The 19,983-nt window shown below is 42.1% G+C and overlaps 1 protein-coding gene across 4 annotated transcripts in view; it reads left to right on the top strand.

Annotated features, from left to right (window-relative positions):
• Positions 1-17,829, top strand: part of glrbb (glycine receptor, beta b) — a 57,537-nt gene extending 39,708 nt beyond the window's left edge. For 2 of the 4 annotated variants that reach the window (XM_029726934.1, XM_029726946.1), the window contains 5 exons: positions 1,860-1,942; positions 2,586-2,726; positions 8,665-8,817; positions 13,520-13,815; positions 16,218-17,829. In XM_029726934.1, the coding sequence (XP_029582794.1) occupies positions 1,860-1,942; positions 2,586-2,726; positions 8,665-8,817; positions 13,520-13,815; positions 16,218-16,511 (967 nt within the window). In that variant the 3' untranslated portion in view covers positions 16,512-17,829. Of the gene's footprint in view, positions 1-1,859; positions 1,943-2,585; positions 2,727-8,664; positions 8,818-12,403; positions 12,484-13,519; positions 13,816-16,217 lie in introns of those variants that run through there. The other 2 variants (XM_029726940.1, XM_029726953.1) reach the window with 2 other exon arrangements.
• The last annotated feature ends 2,154 nt before the right edge of the window (positions 17,830-19,983 follow it).

Raw genomic sequence — 19,983 nt, 5'->3', positions numbered from 1 at the left:
AATCATCCTATGGTGTATCGTCAATTATTCTTCTTTGTCTAATGAGTGTGTGGCTAATCACGGTATAGCTATCTGAACATACATGTGTCTTTAAAATTGTAGAGTGGTTGCTCTCCTTTAAGCCAGCTTTGGAGACAGCCATTTCCTCACAGTTACAGTAAACTGGGTCCTAACAACCTAATTAGATTCATATGAGGTATAATCAAGTCCATACCTTCATTGTTCATTCAGAGTGCTTTAACATTGTTATCTGATAGCTCACAGAAATTGCTGCACTATTTTGAAACTAAAGAATTTTTATTCTCTTAGATTTACTGGCACTGCCATGCACTAACAAATTAAATCTAGCTTTTTTTTATGATTTTGGAACTCAGACCACAGCAGCAAGAATACAATATACCTCAGAAAACTATTTGTGACAAATGCTGATGAAAAAATGTTTTATAAAATCTATTTGATTGATTGAAAATATGGAACTTTTATGTTTATGTTCACTCTGGTAAACTTTGTTGAAGATACATTGACTATACAGCTATGTAGATGAACAAGATAAAAAAAAAAAATATATATATATATATATATATATATATATATATATATTTTAGTTATATGTTAATACACAACATCCACCAGGAATCATGTCATGACATCATTTGTGTTTGTGTAACCGGTGCACACAGAAATCTCTCTGTAATACTTTAATGCTGCTTTAGGGACTTAGAGTAATCAGAGATTTGGAGATGTGATACATCTGTTGAGCCTTTTTACTGCTCTGGAATGCCAATATTCTATGTCATTAGTGAGAGTAATGTCCACAGGATGACAACGCTAAAACCTATGACAGCCTGTATTTTCCCACAATGCCCCACTCCACTCCACCCAGCCCAAAGATTAGCACATTAATAAGACTTTCCCCCCACTAATACTGTCCAATGTTTATCTTCCCAGTCAGTTCTCCCTCTACTTACTGCTTCTGGAGCCTCGATATTAGTCTTGTCCTTATAAGCTGTGTGACAAGGTGGCACTAGCTGCTGTAAGAACTATAGTATAGAGAAAGGAGAATGTTTAGTCCTCTTAGACTCCCAAGTACTGAAGCTCGGCTGCTCGGCTGCTCGGCTGCTCGGCTGCTTACCCCTGATCCCATATTGGATACCCTATGTGTATTTTTATGTCACTCAGGGCTAAAAGCTATGAGTCATTCCCCAGGCTTACAGTGTTGTTGTGGTGATGTACTCTATGTACTGTGTATACATGATGGGGAAAGCTGTCAAAATACAAAAATAGCACTCCTCTAAAATCTCAACCAAAACCCAAAGCTTTCATGTGCAAATGGACTGCTGGGAAATACATATGCAACTCTGCACAATACAGGTGTTGCTCACATTAAGAATGTATTTCCGGAGCCGAGGAAGCATCTTTTTCAATCATTCAGCAGTCGCCATTGTCTCTTAAATGATATAGCTTTGCGGGATTGATGAACAGATTTGTGAGGAAAAGTTTTTCGATGAAAGTCTGAATCCCCAGCAGCTCTGTAATTCTCATTCTACATCCATCTAGCTCACAGCTCATACTTAAATTCAAGGACACAGACATTTCAAATATATTTTTCAGTCAATTTGACCAGTTTAGCCTACTTTTCACTAGAAGGAAGCATTTTATTGCAGTAGGTCACAATGAATCCAACCTCAATCAGATAGATCTTAATTGATGGGTTTTAAAAACATTCATAATTTCTAATTATGTCCACAGGCATAGGGTGGTATTGGCTGAAGAGCAACGTGACATGAAACAAATCATCAATAGCATTAATGATGAAATCGTTGCAACTAACAGTCATTGAGGGTTCTGCATTTTGCCAGGTTGTCTGTCACGCTATCCTGTCCTTTGGACCTGACCCTGTTCCCCATGGATACGCAGCGCTGTAAGATGCAGCTGGAGAGCTGTGAGTAACTGATAATGGCTCAGTTTCACATGACCATATACGGTATCTGTTAGAGAGAGAGAGCTATAGTTATCCTGAATTAATGTAAATTATGTTTTTCAGTTACAGACCAATTGGTTTAATTTATATCCAGGTTGTTTTATTATGCATTGTTGGAACTGTCTGTTACGTGTTGTGATGTCTTTCCTGTTGTCTCTTTCCTGTCTCGTTTTATTTATTTATTTAGCGCTGCCCTTGCCCTTCACCACTTCCCAGGCCGTCATCGTAAATAAGAATTTATTCTTAACTGACTTGCCTAAGCAAATAGAATACATGTAATCACACTAGCAAATGTATAGGACATGTAAATCAGTCTTTATTTCATGTTTGTTAGGGAAGGATTACAAGTAATTTAAGATGACTACTGGAAAATCTTATTATTAGCAGAGTGGGATTACTATTAATATAAAAATGTACTTCAAACAACATTGAGATATAGTGTAATCATATCAGGATGGAGATTTATATACACTATTAACTGTTGTTGACGACGAAGATGTGTGTTTGTGTGTTTGTGCGTGCGTGCCTGTGGATGCTTTCATGTGTGTGTGTGTGTGTGTGTGTGTGTGTGTATGTGTGTGTACCCGTCTCTCTGTGTCTACAGTTGGCTATACGACGGATGACCTGCAGTTTATGTGGCAGTCAGAGGACCCTGTCCAGATGGAGGAGATCGCCCTGCCCCAGTTTGATATCAAACAGGAGGACATAGAGTATGGAAACTGCACCAAATTCTATGCAGGGACAGGTAAGCTCCCCATAGGGAGGGACAGGAGGGACAGGTAAGCTCCCCATAGGCATGAAATACAAGTATTCTGTTTTCATTTTAGTGAAAACTACGGCTAGGAATTGCCAGGGATTTCAAAATATGATATTATCACAATACTGATACGATCTGTATTGTTATTCAAGACTGTGATTTTATTGCTATTCCATTGCTCACCATATGTGTGCTGCAGAGGGACAAGAGAGAGCCATGACTCATTGAAATAAAATAGGATGGCAGGTAGTCTAGTGGTTAGAGTATTGGGCCAGTAACCTACAGGTTGCTGGTTTGAATATCTGAGCTGACAAGATGAAAAATCTGTTGATGTGCCCTTGAGCAAGTCACTTAACCCTAATTTGCTCCAGGAGTTCCATAGTACTATGGCTGACCCTGTAAAACAACACATTTCACTGCACCTACAGAAGTCGGAAGTTTACATACACCTTAGCCAAATACATTTAAACTCAGTTTTTCACAATTCCTGACATTTAATCCTAGTAAAAATTCCCTATCTTAGGTCAGTTAGGATGACCACTATATTTTAAGAATGTGAAATGTCAGAATAATAGTAGAGAGAATGATTTATTTCAGTTTAAATTTCTTTCATCACATTCCCAGTGGGTCAGAAGTTTACATACACTCAATTAGTATTTGGTAGCATTGCCTTAAAATTGTTTAACTTGGGTCAAACGTTTAGGGTAGCCTTCCACAAGCTTCCCACAATAAGTTGGGTGAATTTTGGCCCATTCCTCCTGACAGAGCTGGTGTAAGTGAGTCAGGTTTGTAGGCCTCCTTGCTCGCACACGCTTTTTCAGTTCTGCCCACAAATTTCCTATAGGGTTGAAGTCAGGGCTTTGTGCTAGCCACTCCAATACCTTGACTTTTTTGTCCTTAAGCCATTTTGCCACAACTTTGGAAGTATGCTTGGGGTCATTGTCCATTTGGAAGACCCATTTGCGACCAAGCTTTAACTTCCTGACTGATGTCTTGAGATGTTGCTTCAATATATCCACATAATTTTCCTGCCTCTTGATGCCCTCTATTTTATGAAGTGCAGCTGTCCCTCCTGCAGCAAAGCACCCTCACAACATGATGCTGCCACCCCCGGGCTTCATGGTTGGGATGGTGTTCTTCGGCTTGCAAGCCTCCCCCTTTTTCCTCCTAACATAACGATGGTCATTATGGCCAAACAGTTCTATTTTTGTTTCATCAGACCAGAGGACATTTCTCCAAAAAGTACAATCTTTGTCTCCATGTGCAGTTGCAAACTGTAGTCATGCTTTTTTATGGCGGTTTTGGAGCAGTGGCTTCTTCCTTGCTGTGCGGCCTTTCAGGTTATATCGATGTAGGACTAGTTTTACTGTGGATATAGATACTTTTGTACCTGTTTCCTCCAGCATCTTCACAAGGGCCTTTTCTGTTGTTCTGGGATTGATTTGCACTTTTCACACCAAAGTACGTTCATCTCTAGGAGACAGAACGCATCTCCTTCCTGGGGAGATGCGTTCTGGGACCACGCAGCCGTATGACGGCTGCGTATAAACACCATGGGACCACGACGGCTGCGTGGTCCCATGGTGTTTATACTTGCGTACTATTGTTTGTACAGATGAACGTGGAACCTTCAGCCGTTTGGAAATTGCTTCCAAGGATGAACCAGACTTGTGGAGGTCTACAATTATTTTTCTGAGGTCTTGGCTGATTTCTTTTGATTTTCCCATTATGTCAAGCAAAGAGGCACTGAGTTTGAAGGTAGGCCTTGAAATACATCCACAGGTACACCTCCAATTGATTCAAATTATGTCAATTAGCCTATCAGAATCTTCTAAATCCATGACATCATTTTCTGGAATTTTCCAAGCTGTTTAAAGGCTCAGTCAACTTAGTGTATGTAAACTTCTGACCCACTGGAATTGTGATACAGTGAATTATAAGTGAAAAAAGCTGTCTGTAAACAATTGTTGGAAAAATTACTTGTGTCATGCACAAAGTAGATGTCCTGACTGACTTGCCAAAACTATACTTTGTTAACAATAAATTTGTGGAGTGGTTGAAAAATGAGTTTTAATGACTTCAACCTAAGTGTGTGTAAACTTCCGTCTTCAACTGTATCTGGTGTATATGACAATAAAAACATGTATTGATTTTCTGTACTTTAAACAAATTGGCTCCCTATTTAAAAAGAAGATGGAGAACAAGCTATGAAGGAAAAATACTGGAGTTTTGGTGCAGTTACAGCCAACTAGTGTGAAATAATATTGCGATATTGTAAAAAATAATATCCCGATATGTAACTGTATCGATTTTTCCCCTATCACTAGTGAAAACTGTGCTAACTACAGGTATAAGGCATTATTACTTGTCATAAGCATGTACACATGGGTTTGCAAATCAATTGTACGTAACATGCCCATAATACAGTCTACTGCTGTGTGCAATATGCCCGGTGTATTGCACTATTGGCCTATATGGCTAGACATAAAAACGACCTACTATGTTTTAGTCATTATTTTTTAAAGAATATGCAATGAAACCATATTAGACTGCTCTATTATACTCATGCTAGACTCTCTCTTGCATTTGGCATCAGTTGCAAGGCAATAATTATTGATAAGAAAATAAGAAATTAGCACAGTGAGAAATCCTTTGAACCAATGAACTTCCAGTCTGCTGATTAAGCTTTGCCATTAACTGGAGCGTCAGAGACTTTAATGAGCTTGGCTTAACAATGTAAAGCTCTGGCTTTTCCATTTCATCCATTTATTAATTATTCCCTGTAAATTGAAATGCTTACGTTGCTCGATACCAACCAAGATATCATTTTCTCATAAACTTCCGACTCCAAAGGCCTCAAAACAAACCAGTGTTCTATTTTACTTTTCAATGTTGTATTTGCATGTGTTACATACAATGGTACATACAATGGTATCTCTGTGAGTTCTTCATTAATGAGAACTATAGCACATGTAGTTGTATGTAGCTAATGTATCTAACTAGCTTTGGCCAAAGCTTAAAATGGTGTCTCTTACACTACTCCTGCACTTGAACATTGAAGAAACACATAGTAGCCTACATTGGTTGCCCTCATGCTCAATATAACCTGGAGATATTAAAACTTTGATAGGTCACACTTCGCTAAAGCACCTTAAAAACCCAGGCCTTTTCCTCACCTGTCAGTGTGAGTAGCTAAATGTTAACTCTAAAACCAAAGCAGCGAGTGTCACTGGAGGTTAGCATAGCACCGTTAGCAAAAGTCCGACACAGTTAGCACTCAGTTCGAACACGACCCCTGCACACTCACACAGGGGAGCAACGCAGCTGGAAGCAAGACAACCTTTAATGGGGTTGTTGTGACAACCAAGCGAGACACAAAGATCACCGGGGGGAGCCCATTCTATGACACAGCCCCCCCACCTCTACGGCATGGCACTGGCACACACACACACACACACACACACACACACACACACACACACACACACACACACACACACACACACACACACACACACACACACACAGGTAAACATTGCATCATTATTTAACTAGGCAAGTCAGTTAAGAACAAATTCATATTTACAATGAAAGCCTAGGAACAAGGCGTGTTAACTGCCTTGTTCAGGGGCAGAACAACAGATTTTTACCTTGTTAGCTCGGGGACTAGCAACCTTTTCGGTTACTGGCCCAACGCTCTAACCACTAGGTTACCTGCCTCCCTTATGCTTATGTCCACCCTAAACCCCTACATGGTCTCAAAGCCTGGTTCAACAATCATTTCACACCTTGATTACATGGAGACAATCACATACAGTGTGTCTCTTTGTTTATTCGTGGGAATACTTGGGAACAGATTTCCTAAATTAAACTAATTTTTAGCTGAGTTCCTAGTGATTTTACAGTCTTTTTTGACCAACCCCCCCCACACCAAAAAAAAGGATTGAAAGTTAGAATAATAAAATACACAGCAGGGTCGAATTACTGACCAGGGTGGGGCCCATTGATCAACAGTTATCATTTTCAAAACTGCAAGCATTTGCCTCCACCCTATCGCAAATTAGTAGAACTGCATGAAAGCAATATTTTTGTGGCAAACTTGCTTTAGTACACTCTTAAGGATCGGACCCTTTTTTTCAATTTTCGACTAAAATGACATACCCAAATCTAACTGCCTGTAGCTCAGGACCTGAAGCACTTTGAAGTTGTGGAAATGTGAAATTAATTTAGGAGAATATAACACAATCGACCTGGTAAAACTAATAGTACCATCATCTTTGAAATGCAAGAGAAAGGCCATAATGTATTATTCCAGCCCAGGCGCAATTTAGATTTTGGCCACTAGATGGCAGCAGTGTATGTGCAACGTTTTAGACTGATCCAATGAACCATTGCATATCTGTTCAAAATGTTGTTTCAAGACTGCCCAAATGTGCCTAGTTGGTTTATTAATACTTTTTTTTTTGTTACTTACAGCCTCATGCTAATCCCATTAGCCTCCGTTAGCTCAACCGTCCCGCGGGGTGGACACTGATCCTGTAGAGGTTTAAAACGACAACATTCTCTGTATGCCCCATTGCAAAATGTGCAGAATTGCAGAGAAATCCCTTTAAAACATAAATTGTTTCTCATTGAAGTCATAAGGGGCTCCGTTAAAATAATTTGCTCCCAGGAACATCGCTACAAGGTCCACCAAAAGGAATGGCAGGGGCATCGCTACAGGGTCCACCAAGAGCAGTGTTTCTCAAACTAAGGGTCGCCTGATTAGAAAATGGGGTTGCGAGAGAAACTCCTTTTTTTTTACCCAATTGAAAAAGTAAGCATTGGCCATTTATAGCATCACGTTTTTTTATATGGTGGGGTCATGAAAATATTTTATATCAAAATGGGGTCGCGGGCCAAAAACAACAAGTTTGGGAACACCTGGCCTAGAGGATTGGCAGGGGCATCGCTACAGGGTCTACTTAAGGGAATGGGAGGTGCAGGTGCTAGGACACAGGGTGTGAACAGGGTGTGAAACCACAAGAGAGACATGCTCTTTAAAGATCCAATGCAGCCTTTTTTTTATCTCAATATAAAATCATTTCAGGGTAACAATTAATTAAGTACCTTACTGTGATTATTTTCAATTAAAATGGTCAAAAATAAACAAAAATAGCTTCTTATCAAAGAGCAATTTCTCAAACAAGATTTTTTTTATTGATGTCAGCAGGCAGGGCAAAACTCCATCCCACCAAAACAGGCTGAAATTTCAGGCAGTATTTTCAAACAGATCTTTTAAAACACATGAAAATCACGTTTTTGACTGCACTGGACCTTTAATATAGTTACTCCAAAGCAGATAACAAGGGAAAGAAACAGTGAAAAAGCAGTCTGTCTGGGACGTGAGATATCATGGTTATTCATAAAGGCAATTAAATAGTAGATCATTATCAGAGAGAGAGAGAGAGGAAGCTGACAAAATTGAATACGCCACGGGCTGCCCCTCCCCTCTTCTGTTCTGCTTCTGAAAGAATAATCCAAGAGGAAATAGCCCCCGGTGTTAGATGAGTTTGAGAACATGCACATTTATCCAGGAATATAGGGTATCTTGATGATGATGCACTCTCTTTCTGCTTGTCCTGAGTCAAACTCTTGGAAAATACTTGTTGTTCATTCTTTCATTCTTTCGTTTATTCTTTCATTCACAGACCGATAGTCATCACAACAGTCATTTAGTGTTCATATTATTGTCTACCCAAAGTAATTTTATATTACTTTGTTATGAATGTTTAACCCTACCGGTAGCTTGAAAAACTTTATACACTTTAGTTTGTGAATTTACATATTATACTCATCCTAAACCAGGGAGTGCCAACCCTCACCTTACTGGTTGTGCGGGCTTTTGTTCCAGCCTTGCTCTATAACACTATATTTACTCCTCTAGGCTACTACACGTGTGTGGAAGTGATATTCACCCTGAGGAGGCAGGTGGGCTTCTACATGATGGGTGTCTATGCCCCCACACTTCTCATTGTGGTCCTCTCCTGGCTCTCCTTCTGGATCAACCCTGATGCCAGCGCTGCCAGAGTCCCTCTGGGTATGAACTTTAATCCCTACTCTACCCTCTAACCACTGACCCCTAACCCCTATCCTAACCACTGACCCCTAACCCCTATCCTAACCACTGACCCCTAACCCCTATCCTAACCACTGATTGACCCATAACCCGTATCCTAACCACTTACCCATAACCTGTATCCTAACCACGGACCCCTAACCCCTGTCCTAACAACTGACCCCTAACTCCTATCCTAACCACTGACTGAACCATAATCCCTATCCTAACCACTGACCAATAACCCCTATCTTAACCACTTACCCTTAGCTCCTATCCTAACTACTGACCCCTAACCCCTATCCGAACCACTTACCCATAACTTCTATCCTAACCACTGACCCCTAACCCCTATCCTAACCCCATGTCAGTGTGTCTGACTGTAGGTAGTCTCCCATGTCACTGTATCTGACTGTGGGTAGTCTCCCATGTCACTGTGTCTGACTGTAGGTCGTCTCCATGTCACTGTGTCTGACTGTGGGTAGTCTCCCATGTCACTGTGTCTGACTGTAGCTCGTCTCCCATGTCACTGTGTCTGACTGTAGGTAGTCTCCCATGTCACTGTGTCTGACTGTAGGTAGTCTCCCATGTCTCTGTGTCTGACTGTGGGTAGTCTCCCATGTCACTGTGTCTGACTGTAGCTAGACGCCCATGTCACTGTGTCTGACTGTAGCTAGTCTCCCATGTCACTGTGTCTGACTGTGGGTAGTCTCCCATGTCACTGTGTCTGACTGTGGGTAGTCTCCCATGTCACTGTGTCTGACTGTAGGTAGTCTCCCATGTCACTGTGTCTGACTGTAGGCAGTCTCCCATGTCACTGTGTCTGACTGTGGGTAGTCTCCCATGTCACTGTGTCTGACTGTGGGTAGTCTCCCATGTCACTGTGTCTGACTGTAGGTAGTCTCCCATGTCACTGTGTCTGACTGTAGGCAGTCTCCCATGTCACTGTGTCTGACTGTAGGTAGTCTCCCATGTCACCGTGTCTGACTGTAGCTAGTCTCCTATGTCACTGTGTCTGACTGTAGGTAGTCTCCCATGTCACTGTTTCTGACTTTAGGTAGTCTCGCATGTCACTGTGTCTGACTGTAGGTAGTCTCGCATGTCACTGTGTCTGACTGTAGGTAGTATCTCATGTCACTGTGTCTGGCTGTAGGTAGTCTCCCATGTCACTGTGTCTGACTGTGGGTAGTCTCCCATGTCACTGTGTCTGACTTTGGCTGGTCTCCCATGTCACTGTGTCTGACTATAGGTAGTCTACCATGTCACTGTGTCTGACTGTAGGCAGTCTCCCATGTCACTGTGTCTGACTGTAGGTAGTCTCCCATGTCACTGTTTCTGACTGTAGGTAGTCTCCAATGTCACTGTGACTGACTGTAGCTAGTCTCCCATGTCACTATGTCTGACTCTAGGCAGTCTCCAATGTCACCGCGTCTGACTGTAGCTAGTCTCCTATGTCACTGTTTCTGACTTTAGGTAGTCTCTCATGTCACTGTGTCTGACTGTAGCTAGTCTCCCATGTCACTGTGTCTGACTGCAGCTAGTTTCCCATGTCACCGTGTCTGACTGTAGGCAGTCTCCCATGTCACTGTGTCTGACTGTGGGTAGTCTCCCATGTCACTGTGTCTGACTGTAGCTAGTCTCCCATGTCACTGTGTCTGACTGTAGGTAGTCTCCCATGTCACTGTGTCTGACTGTAGGTAGTCTCCCATGTCTCTGTGTCTGACTGTGGGTAGTCTCCCATGTCACTGTGTCTGACTGTAGCTAGACGCCCATGTCACTGTGTCTGACTGTAGCTAGTCTCCCATGTCACTGTGTCTGACTGTGGGTAGTCTCGCATGTCACTGTGTCTGACTGTAGGTAGTATCTCATGTCACTGTGTCTGGCTGTAGGTAGTCTCCCATGTCACTCTGTCTGACTGTGGGTAGTCTCCCATGTCACTTTGTCTGAATGTGGGTGGTCTCCCATGTCACTGTGTCTGACTATAGGTAGTCTCCCATGTCACTGTGTCTGACTGTAGGCAGTCTCCCATGTCACTGTGTCTGACTGCAGCTAGTTTCCCATGTCACTGTGTCTGACTGTAGCTAGTTGCCGATGTCACTGTGTCTGACTGTAGCTAGTCTCCTATGTCACTGTTTCTGACTTTAGGTAGTCTCGCATGTCACTGTGTCTGACTGTAGGTAGTCTCGCATGTCACTGTGTCTGACTGTAGGTAGTATCTCATGTCACTGTGTCTGGCTGTAGGTAGTCTCCCATGTCACTGTGTCTGACTGTGGGTAGTTTCCCATGTCACTGTGTCTGACTGTGGGTAGTCCCCCATGTCACTGTGTCTGACTGTAGGTAGTCTCCCATGTCACTGTGTCTGACTATGGGTAGTCTCCCATGTCACTGTGTCTGACTGTAGCTAGACTCCCATGTCACTGTGTCTGACTGTAGCTAGTCTCCCACGTCACGGTGTCTGACTGTGGGTAGTCTCCCATGTCACTGTGTCTGACTGTAAGTAGTCTCCCATGTCACTGTGTCTGACTGTAGGCAGTCTCCCATGTCACTGTGTCTGACTGTAGGCAGTCTCCCATGTCACTGTGTCTGACTTTAGGTAGTCTCCCATGTCACTGTGTCTGACTGTAGGTAGTCTCCAATGTCACTGTGTCTGACTGTAGGTAGTCTCCCATGTCTCTGTGTCTGACTGTGGGTAGTCTCCCATGTCACTGTGTCTGACTGTAGCTAGACTCCCATGTCACTGTGTCTGACTGTGGGTAGTCTCCCATGTCTCTGTGTCTGACTGTGGGTAGTCTCCCATGTCACTGTGTCTGACTGTAGGTAGTCTCCCATGTCACTGTGTCTGACTGTAGCTAGTCTCCCATGTCTCTGTGTCTGACTGTGGGTAGTCTCCCATGTCACTGTGTCTGACTGTAGCTAGTCTCCCATGTCACTGTGTCTGACTGTAGCTAGTCTCCCATGTCTCTATGTCTGACTGTGGGTAGTCTCCCATGTCACTGTGTCTGACTGTAGCTAGTCTCCCATGTCACTGTGGTGTTGTCTGAATTTAGCCTAAAAAATAAAAACTGAATAATCCTACGTTTCGTTATTCTTTTGCTTTAATAATTTAAATAATAGTGAAATGTAGCGTGATTCAATTTGGATTTGAGGCTGGTCTGACTTATTGAGGCATCAGATGCAGCCTAATATATCCATCCCTTTGACATCACTGCATGATGACATGAGAGTGGTTTACTGTTTTTCATATACTCTAGTATCCCATTTTACTGTTTCACTGTCTGCCTGAGGGAGTCTAATGTGAATAGCAATGGAACCATCTATTGTCATTCCACTGTCTCCCCTACATGATACATAATATATCATGAAACAATTTATGTTGTATGAGTAACTCGCCTAGTCCATCGTCAACAAGCCTGCACGAGTGGGAAATGTCAACTTCTCCCCGTGTGACGTCACTTCATCCATTCTGATGGGTCTGGAGAGAGCTGTGTGGATAAGAGGACCGTGCATTGTTACTCCCCCACTCCCACCACTGCCGTCACTACCTCCTCCTCCTCTGTTTCCCCTCCAGCTGTTAGTCACTTTCCTCCCATCCCTCTATCTCCTCTGGAGGGCCACCTCATGACACCTCAGTAAATGGGATCAGCACAGGTCAGTCATCTCCTGTGTGTGTCCATTCATTCACCTCTGTGTGTGTGTGTGTGTGTGTGTGTGTGTGTGTGTGTGTGTGTGTGTGTGTGTGTGTGTGTGTGTGTGTGTGTGTGTGTGTGTGTGTGTGTGTGTGTGTGTGTGTGTGTGTGTGTGTGTGTGGGGGGGGAGGGGTGTGTGCGTGTGTCTGTGTTGGCGTACATGTGATTAGATGTGTGGAGTACTTCCGTATACACTTCCTACTACGTGTGTCGTGTTGGACTCATTTTGTTCCCACAATATAGCGTCCCATCCGGGGCCAAGCGTCAGCAAACAAAGCATTATGCTGTTTCAACAGAGCCAACACCTTCCTTGTGTTATGTAAAACAGGCCAGCTTGCATGCTGGGATGAAAAGGATTTCAGAGCTCGGTGAACTCCGATGGGGTTAGGTAATCATCCGAAATAAGGACCCCACGCTTTTATTTCGAGATATTTCTGCATTCACTTATATAACGGCCTAGATTAATTGTCCAATCAGAGAGGAAAAACAATAGAAAATAGCTCTTTATTATTGGTGGCGCTGTGAACCCACTTCATCACTAGAATGAGGAAGGTAGAAAGGTAAAGGAAGGTTCATGGGTTTATAATTGGGGTTCTTAGTACTATATATCCTGGGATATGTGTTTGAATGTGAGTGTTTTATTACCAGGTGATTCATATATCCATTATTCTGTACTGTATATCAGGGGTATTCAATTCCAACTGTCGAGGTTTGCTGTGTTTTCTCCCTGCTATTTACCACTCATCTGGTTTAGATCAAAGACTAGACCTCTGATTTAAAGGCAAGGATGAAAACTAGCAAATACTGCGACCCTCGAGGTCTGAAGTTAAATCTCCTTGTCTGCTGTGCATTCTATGTTGAGCATTAGAGAGTCGAGTCCAACTGCTAATTTGAGCTCCTTTGACACATCTAGAAGTATCCCCAACACTAAGCTCTGCTCTCCTTCCTTGGATGTTTAGTTGACAAGGTCACCTCTTCCCTGCCTGTTAACCTCCCAGGGATCCTCTCGGTGCTCTCCCTGTCTTCTGAGTGCACGTCCCTGGCCTCAGAGCTGCCCAAGGTTTCCTACGTGAAGGCCATCGACATCTGGCTGATCGCCTGCCTACTGTTTGGCTTCGCCTCGCTGGTGGAGTACGCCGTGGTGCAGGTGATGCTCAACAGCCCCAAGCGCATCGAGGCTGAGAAGGCCAAGATGGCATCCAAGGTGAAGGCAGAGGGTAAGGAGAAGGCGGGGGGCAAGAACAACACGGTCAACGGTACCAGCGAGACGCCCTGTCATGTCAGCACACTGCAGGTGGGTGAAGGAAAGGTGGGGAGGGGATGGGTGTTTGTGGGGAATGGGGTGGGGGGGGGTGTTGCTTGTGTATGTGAGTTTGCTTTCTGTAATTGGAAATAGGATGAAGTTCTCTCCAGACACTGATTTAAATCAGGATGTAGTTGTCTCCAGACACTGATCTAAATCAGGATGTAGTTGTCTCCAGACACTGATCTAAATCAGGATGAAGTTCTCTCCAGACACTGATCTAAATCAGGATGTAGTTGTCTCCAGACACTGATCTAAATCAGGATGTAGTTCTCTCCAGACACTGATCTAAATCAGGATGTAGTTGTCTCCAGACACTGATTTAAGTCAGGATGTAGTTGTCTCCAGACACTGATCTAAATCAGGATGTAGTTGTCTCCAGACACTGATCTAAGTCAGGATGTAGTTGTCTCCAGACACTGATTTAAGTCAGGATGTAGTTGTTTCCAGACACTGATCTAAATCAGGATGTAGTTGTTTCCAGACACTGATCTAAATCAGGATGTAGTTGTCTCCAGACACTGATCTAAATCAGGATGTAGTTGTCTCCAGACACTGATCTAAATCAGGATGTAGTTGTTTCCAGACACTGATCTAAATCAGGATGTAGTTGTCTCCAGACACTGATCTAAATCAGGATGTAGTTGTCTCCAGACACTGATCTAAATCAGGATGTAGTTGTTTCCAGACACTGATCTAAATCAGGATGTAGTTGTCTCCAGACACTGATCTAAATCAGGATGTAGTTGTCTCCAGACACTGATCTAAATCAGGATGTAGTTGTCTCCAGACACTGATCTAAATCAGGATGTAGTTGTTTCCAGACACTGATCTAATTCAGGATGAAGTTGTCACTAATGGATACAGACGCTTGCGTGTGTGCACGTTTGTGTGCATGTGTGTGTACTCGTGTGTGCGCGTGTGCTATCCTCAAACTTAGTTGAATGACGAATGGTTAACCTTGTCCCTAGGCATGATTAGAGTGAAGTTAGCAATCTAAATGCTAAATAGATTGGACGATCCAATCATTCATAAATGCTAACATCTTCTGCACTCTTGCCTGGCACGGATAAAGATTGACACTCAGGTACAGATTTCGCTCCTGAAATGTCGTTTTAATCATACACTTCATTGAAATTACTTGACATGGTAATGTATGTTAGTCAAGACTTCGAGAATATTACACTCGTCCGCAGAGATCAAACATGTTTTCTTATCAAATGTAAATTAAATGAACAACGATTTAATGAGATTAATGGTTAGAGTGAAAAACTAGCAACTATATGATTAGTTTCTCAATTACCCTGTAGCCCTTGAGGGAAGTCGATGAGAAAGATCCACGTTGAAATTTGGGTTTTAGAAGCTACTTCCCACAGATGATTTTGTATTTAGCAATCTATTGTAACAGCATGTCAATTCACAAAAGAAAACACAAGAGAAGACTTCCAGATTACATCACCAAAACAGCAACATTAGGGATATTCTGCCACTGTCTATGGGTGCCATCAAAAGACAATGCATAAGATAATTGTGTATCTGTTGCATTGTCATCTCATTCAGAAAGAAACTGCCAGACACCACACCAATGCAAAACACCATTGCATGGTCAAAATGGCACCCTTTGTATATGCCGATATATATGGACATCCAATAATGATCAACCCAGCATCACTCAAAGTGTCTCTCTCCAATAAGATCCTATACAGAGGAATGCAGCTGATCTATCGCTCTGACGTTTGTAGCGTGACACCTTATGCGCTATCTCCATAGGGAACGAACAACACAGCTAATGTCTACAGAAGGTAGGCATGTTAGCACCATCCAACCCTCCAACCACACTAGAACCATAGAACAGATCTGACTAAAACCACACCAAACGGTCCTGAAAGGGTTGGCAAAGCACAGTCATAAATTAACTAATGTCAGAGTGTCACACAAATGAAGGCATTACTTGATTGGAATGAAGGCATTTCTTTCTGGCTCTGGCCACTACTGCTCAGCGTTGGCGGTTGGCGGTAAGGGAGGAGGATGACATGGGATGTGATTAGAGCTCTAGCTGACTCCTAGTTCATGTGCTGCCGAGATGTAGGATGCCATTAGCTGAGAGAAAGTCAGAGAGCTGGAGAGTGACTGGATGGGAATGTTTGGAGTAGTGGGACTAATGCAATGTTTTCAATTGCTCCCATCACTACCTCACCACCAATGCCATTGTTCATTTTAGCAAGGCACTTAATCCCTAACCTGCTCAAGGGGGACTGCTTTTTTCCTGACCCTGTGCTCTCCCCAGCCTTCTGTGAATGTGTGTGTGGTGTGATTGTGCGGTGGGTACTCTGTTAGCAAAAAGACCGCTTTCCCATAAACAAAGTTATGTTTACCACCTTTCCCTTTTCCAGGGGGCAGAGACCCGGTGCAAAAAGGTGTGCACCTCTAAATCGGACCTGCGCACCAACGACTTCAGCATTGTTGGCTCACTGCCGCGGGACTTTGAGCTCTCAAACTTTGACTGCTACGGGAAGCCCATTACCTTGCCCCACGGCCTGAGCAAAAGCCAGGCCAAGGCCAAGAAACCACCTCCGCCCAAGCCCATCATCCCCTCAGCCGCCAAGCGGGTCGACCTCTATGCCCGAGCCCTCTTCCCCTTCTCCTTCCTCTTCTTCAACGTCATCTATTGGTCTGTGTACTTGTGATCAGGGATGGAATTTAAGGGTTTTGGGCCAGCTTGGCTAGTAGACCACACCTTTGCTTGTGATCATCTCGTATTTTGATCCATTCTTCCTTAATTTTGAAGTTATTTATTTGTTGATCTGTTTATATTAATCTATATATTATTAACTATCATTATTGGCACTAGAACAATTATATCATCCATGAATTCATAATTATTGGCACTAGGAAGAACGAACATCCATCATAGGTGTAATTCGTGAGATGAATGATATAAATGATTTGACAATTTGAAAATCAATAAAGAATAAAAAATATAATTAAGAATGAATGGAAAAAGAATACTGTTGTAGTACTTAGTTCAAGGAAATCATAAGAGACGGTACAAAAAATTGTAAATTGGTCTCCATGTTTGAGCTAGTAGGGTTTTAACGCAGACCGTCCCAGAATTTCAAAACGCATTCTGATGTTTAAAGAAATTGCATTGTGAAACCCAAACGTATTATGTCGAAGTCTCTCAAACGCTCCAGAGAACCACACCAGGGTACCGCATTTCAAATGTGAAAACAACCCTAAAAATAGATTAAAGAAAGAATGAATCAAAAAATATTAGTGTACATAGCCAGGTGCTTTTTGTCGCTAAGAGCAGGAACTTGCTCGCAAGATTGATAAGATGGCATCGGCACGAAGTTTACAATTGCATGTTAAAAATGGCTTATATGAATATAAATGCAGTATATTATATCTATGAAAGTTTATTAAAGCTACAATATGTAACTTTTTGGGCGACCTGACCAATTTCACGTAGAAAAGTGAGTTACAGATCTGTAATTCTCATTGAAAGCAAGTCTAAGAAGTGGAAGATCTGTTCTATGTGCGCTATTTCTATGTTTCCTGTTCTTAAATTTCATTTTTGTGTCTATTACTTTCGGTTTTGTACACCAGCTTCAAATAGCTGAAAATGCTATATTTTGGTTTTTTGAAAAGATATTTCACAGCGGTTTGGATGGTACAATGATTCTCTACACTATGCATTGCTTGTTTTGTCACATAAACTAAAATTAGGCAAACTCTAATATTAAAGAATAAATATTACCTTTAATATTATGGTATTATTTTCTCTCTTCAAGACTACAGTTGATATATAAAAAACTGTGTCGTTGTTCAGTTGGTTATATGACATTGCCACTATGAGAATTGTACCTTTTGACAATCTCTCACATATCACTACATGTTCAGCACCATATTTCATGTGTAAATGGGTTAACAAACTGACCATGTATATGTGATTTGCAAGTTTACAATTTACAAACTAAATAAATGTTTATATGACTTACTCAACAATGTATTTGTGATATTATTTGTTGTAGTCTAAATCTGTCTGTCCCTACACACATTTATCACACATTTATCACAATGACTAAAGAATGTAAGATTAAACAAATGTTGTATACCCGTTGCTCATTAAAATAAACTCAAGGATTTTTCCAAATATCATACAAATAAACCCCTTCCCCTAAATTATTCACATGGAATCAAAAGGTTAACTTTTCCTCGTAAAAACAGTCACATTTGTGATAGATCATTCACAGTAAGATGAATAAATCAAATAAAATGTTATTTGTCACATGCTTCATAGACAACAAGTGTAGACTAGCAGTGAAATGCTTACTTAAGGGTCCTTTTCCAACACCGCAGAGTTAAGATAAGATATTTTTATATGTAAAAATAGACATAGTGACACAAGGAATAAATACACAGGGGTACGAGGTCATAATATGGCTATATACAGGGAGTACCAGTACTGAGTGGATGTGCAGGGGTATGAGGTAATAACATGGATATATACAGGGAGTACCAGTACTGAGTGGATGTGCAGGGGTATGAGGTAATAACATGGATATATACAGGGAGTACCAGTACTGAGTGGATGTGCAGGGGTATGAGGTAATAACATGGATATATACAGGGAGTACCAGTACTGAGTGGATGTGCAGGGGTATGAGGTAATAACATGGATATATACAGGGAGTACCAGTACTGAGTGGATGTGCAGGGGAATGAGGTAATAACATGGATATATACAGGGAGTACCAGTACTGAGTGGATGTGCAGGGGTATGAGGTAATAACATGGATATATACAGGGAGTACCAGTACTGAGTGGATGTGCAGGGGTATGAGGTAATAACATGGATATATACAGGGAGTACCAGTACTGAGTGGATGTGCAGGGGTATGAGGTAATAACATGGATATATACAGGGAGTACCAGTACTGAGTGGATGTGCAGGGGTATGAGGTAATAACATGGATATATACAGGGAGTACCAGTACTGAGTGGATGTGCAGGGGTATGAGGTAATAACATGGATATATACAGGGAGTACCAGTACTGAGTGGATGAGCAGGGGTATGAGGTAATAACATGGATATATACAGGGAGTACCAGTACTGAGTGGATGTGCAGGGGTATGAGGTAATAACATGGATATATACAGGGAGTACCAGTACTGAGTGGATGTGCAGGGGTATGAGATAATAACGTGGATATATACAGTGTGGAAGTGTGTGTGTGTGGCTTCAGTATGCATGTATGTGCATGTTATGTGTGTGGGTGTATGTAGTGTGTTGTGTACGCATGTGTCTGTGTGTGCAATTGATTTGCTATTTAGCAGTCTTATTTAGATGTCTCAGCCTCCTGAGGGGGACGAGGTGTTGTCCTGCCCTCTTTAAGACTGTGTTGGTGTGTTTGGACCATGATAGATCCTTAGTGATGTGGACACAGGAACATGAAGCGCTCGACCCTCTCCACTACAGCCCAGTCAATGTGAATGGGGGCGTGCTCGGCCCTCCGTTTCCTAATTGCGGATTATCAGTGGGAAACTGATTGAAAATGGACAGGTTTTTTATGTATTTTTCTGACTACCACTATCTTACCAGCTGGTCATAATTCTGACCACTATGTTACGTGCTATATTATGTACTGGTCATAGACCTCATCCTAACCTGGTAATAACTTATTTCCTGCTGTAGAAAGTATTGCAGAGGATAAAGTTGGATATTGAAAACATTGTTCATTACATTTATATTTGTTTCCATAGTCCCCAATTAAAGTTGAAATCTGCAACATATTCTTACATTTAAAATAGATCAAGCAATGGAAAAAACACATCTACATCACCATTATTTTCACATCTGCATATAGTAATTGGTTTCATAATTCACCCACAGACATTACATGCATTGAAATACAGGGCTTATTGTTTTATTTGATTAATAATGAATAAGAGCTGTGTGGATCTTCATCAAGGATCTCTGAGCACAGAAGGCGATCTGGAGCATAGTGGCCCTCTTGAAGAGTGGTGTGATGGGTCAGATCTGGAGCATAGTGGCCCTCTTGAAGAGTAGTGTGATGGGTCAGATCTGGAGCATAGTGGCCCTCTTGAAGAGTGGTGTGATGGGTCAGATCTGGAGCATAGTGGCCCTCTTGAAG

Source organism: Salmo trutta, chromosome 3 (assembly GCF_901001165.1).
Source record: "Salmo trutta chromosome 3, fSalTru1.1, whole genome shotgun sequence".
NCBI classification, from domain to species: Eukaryota; Metazoa; Chordata; class Actinopteri; order Salmoniformes; family Salmonidae; genus Salmo; species Salmo trutta.
Note: the sequence above shows the minus strand (reverse complement) of the source record. Positions and strands in the feature narration are given on the sequence as shown.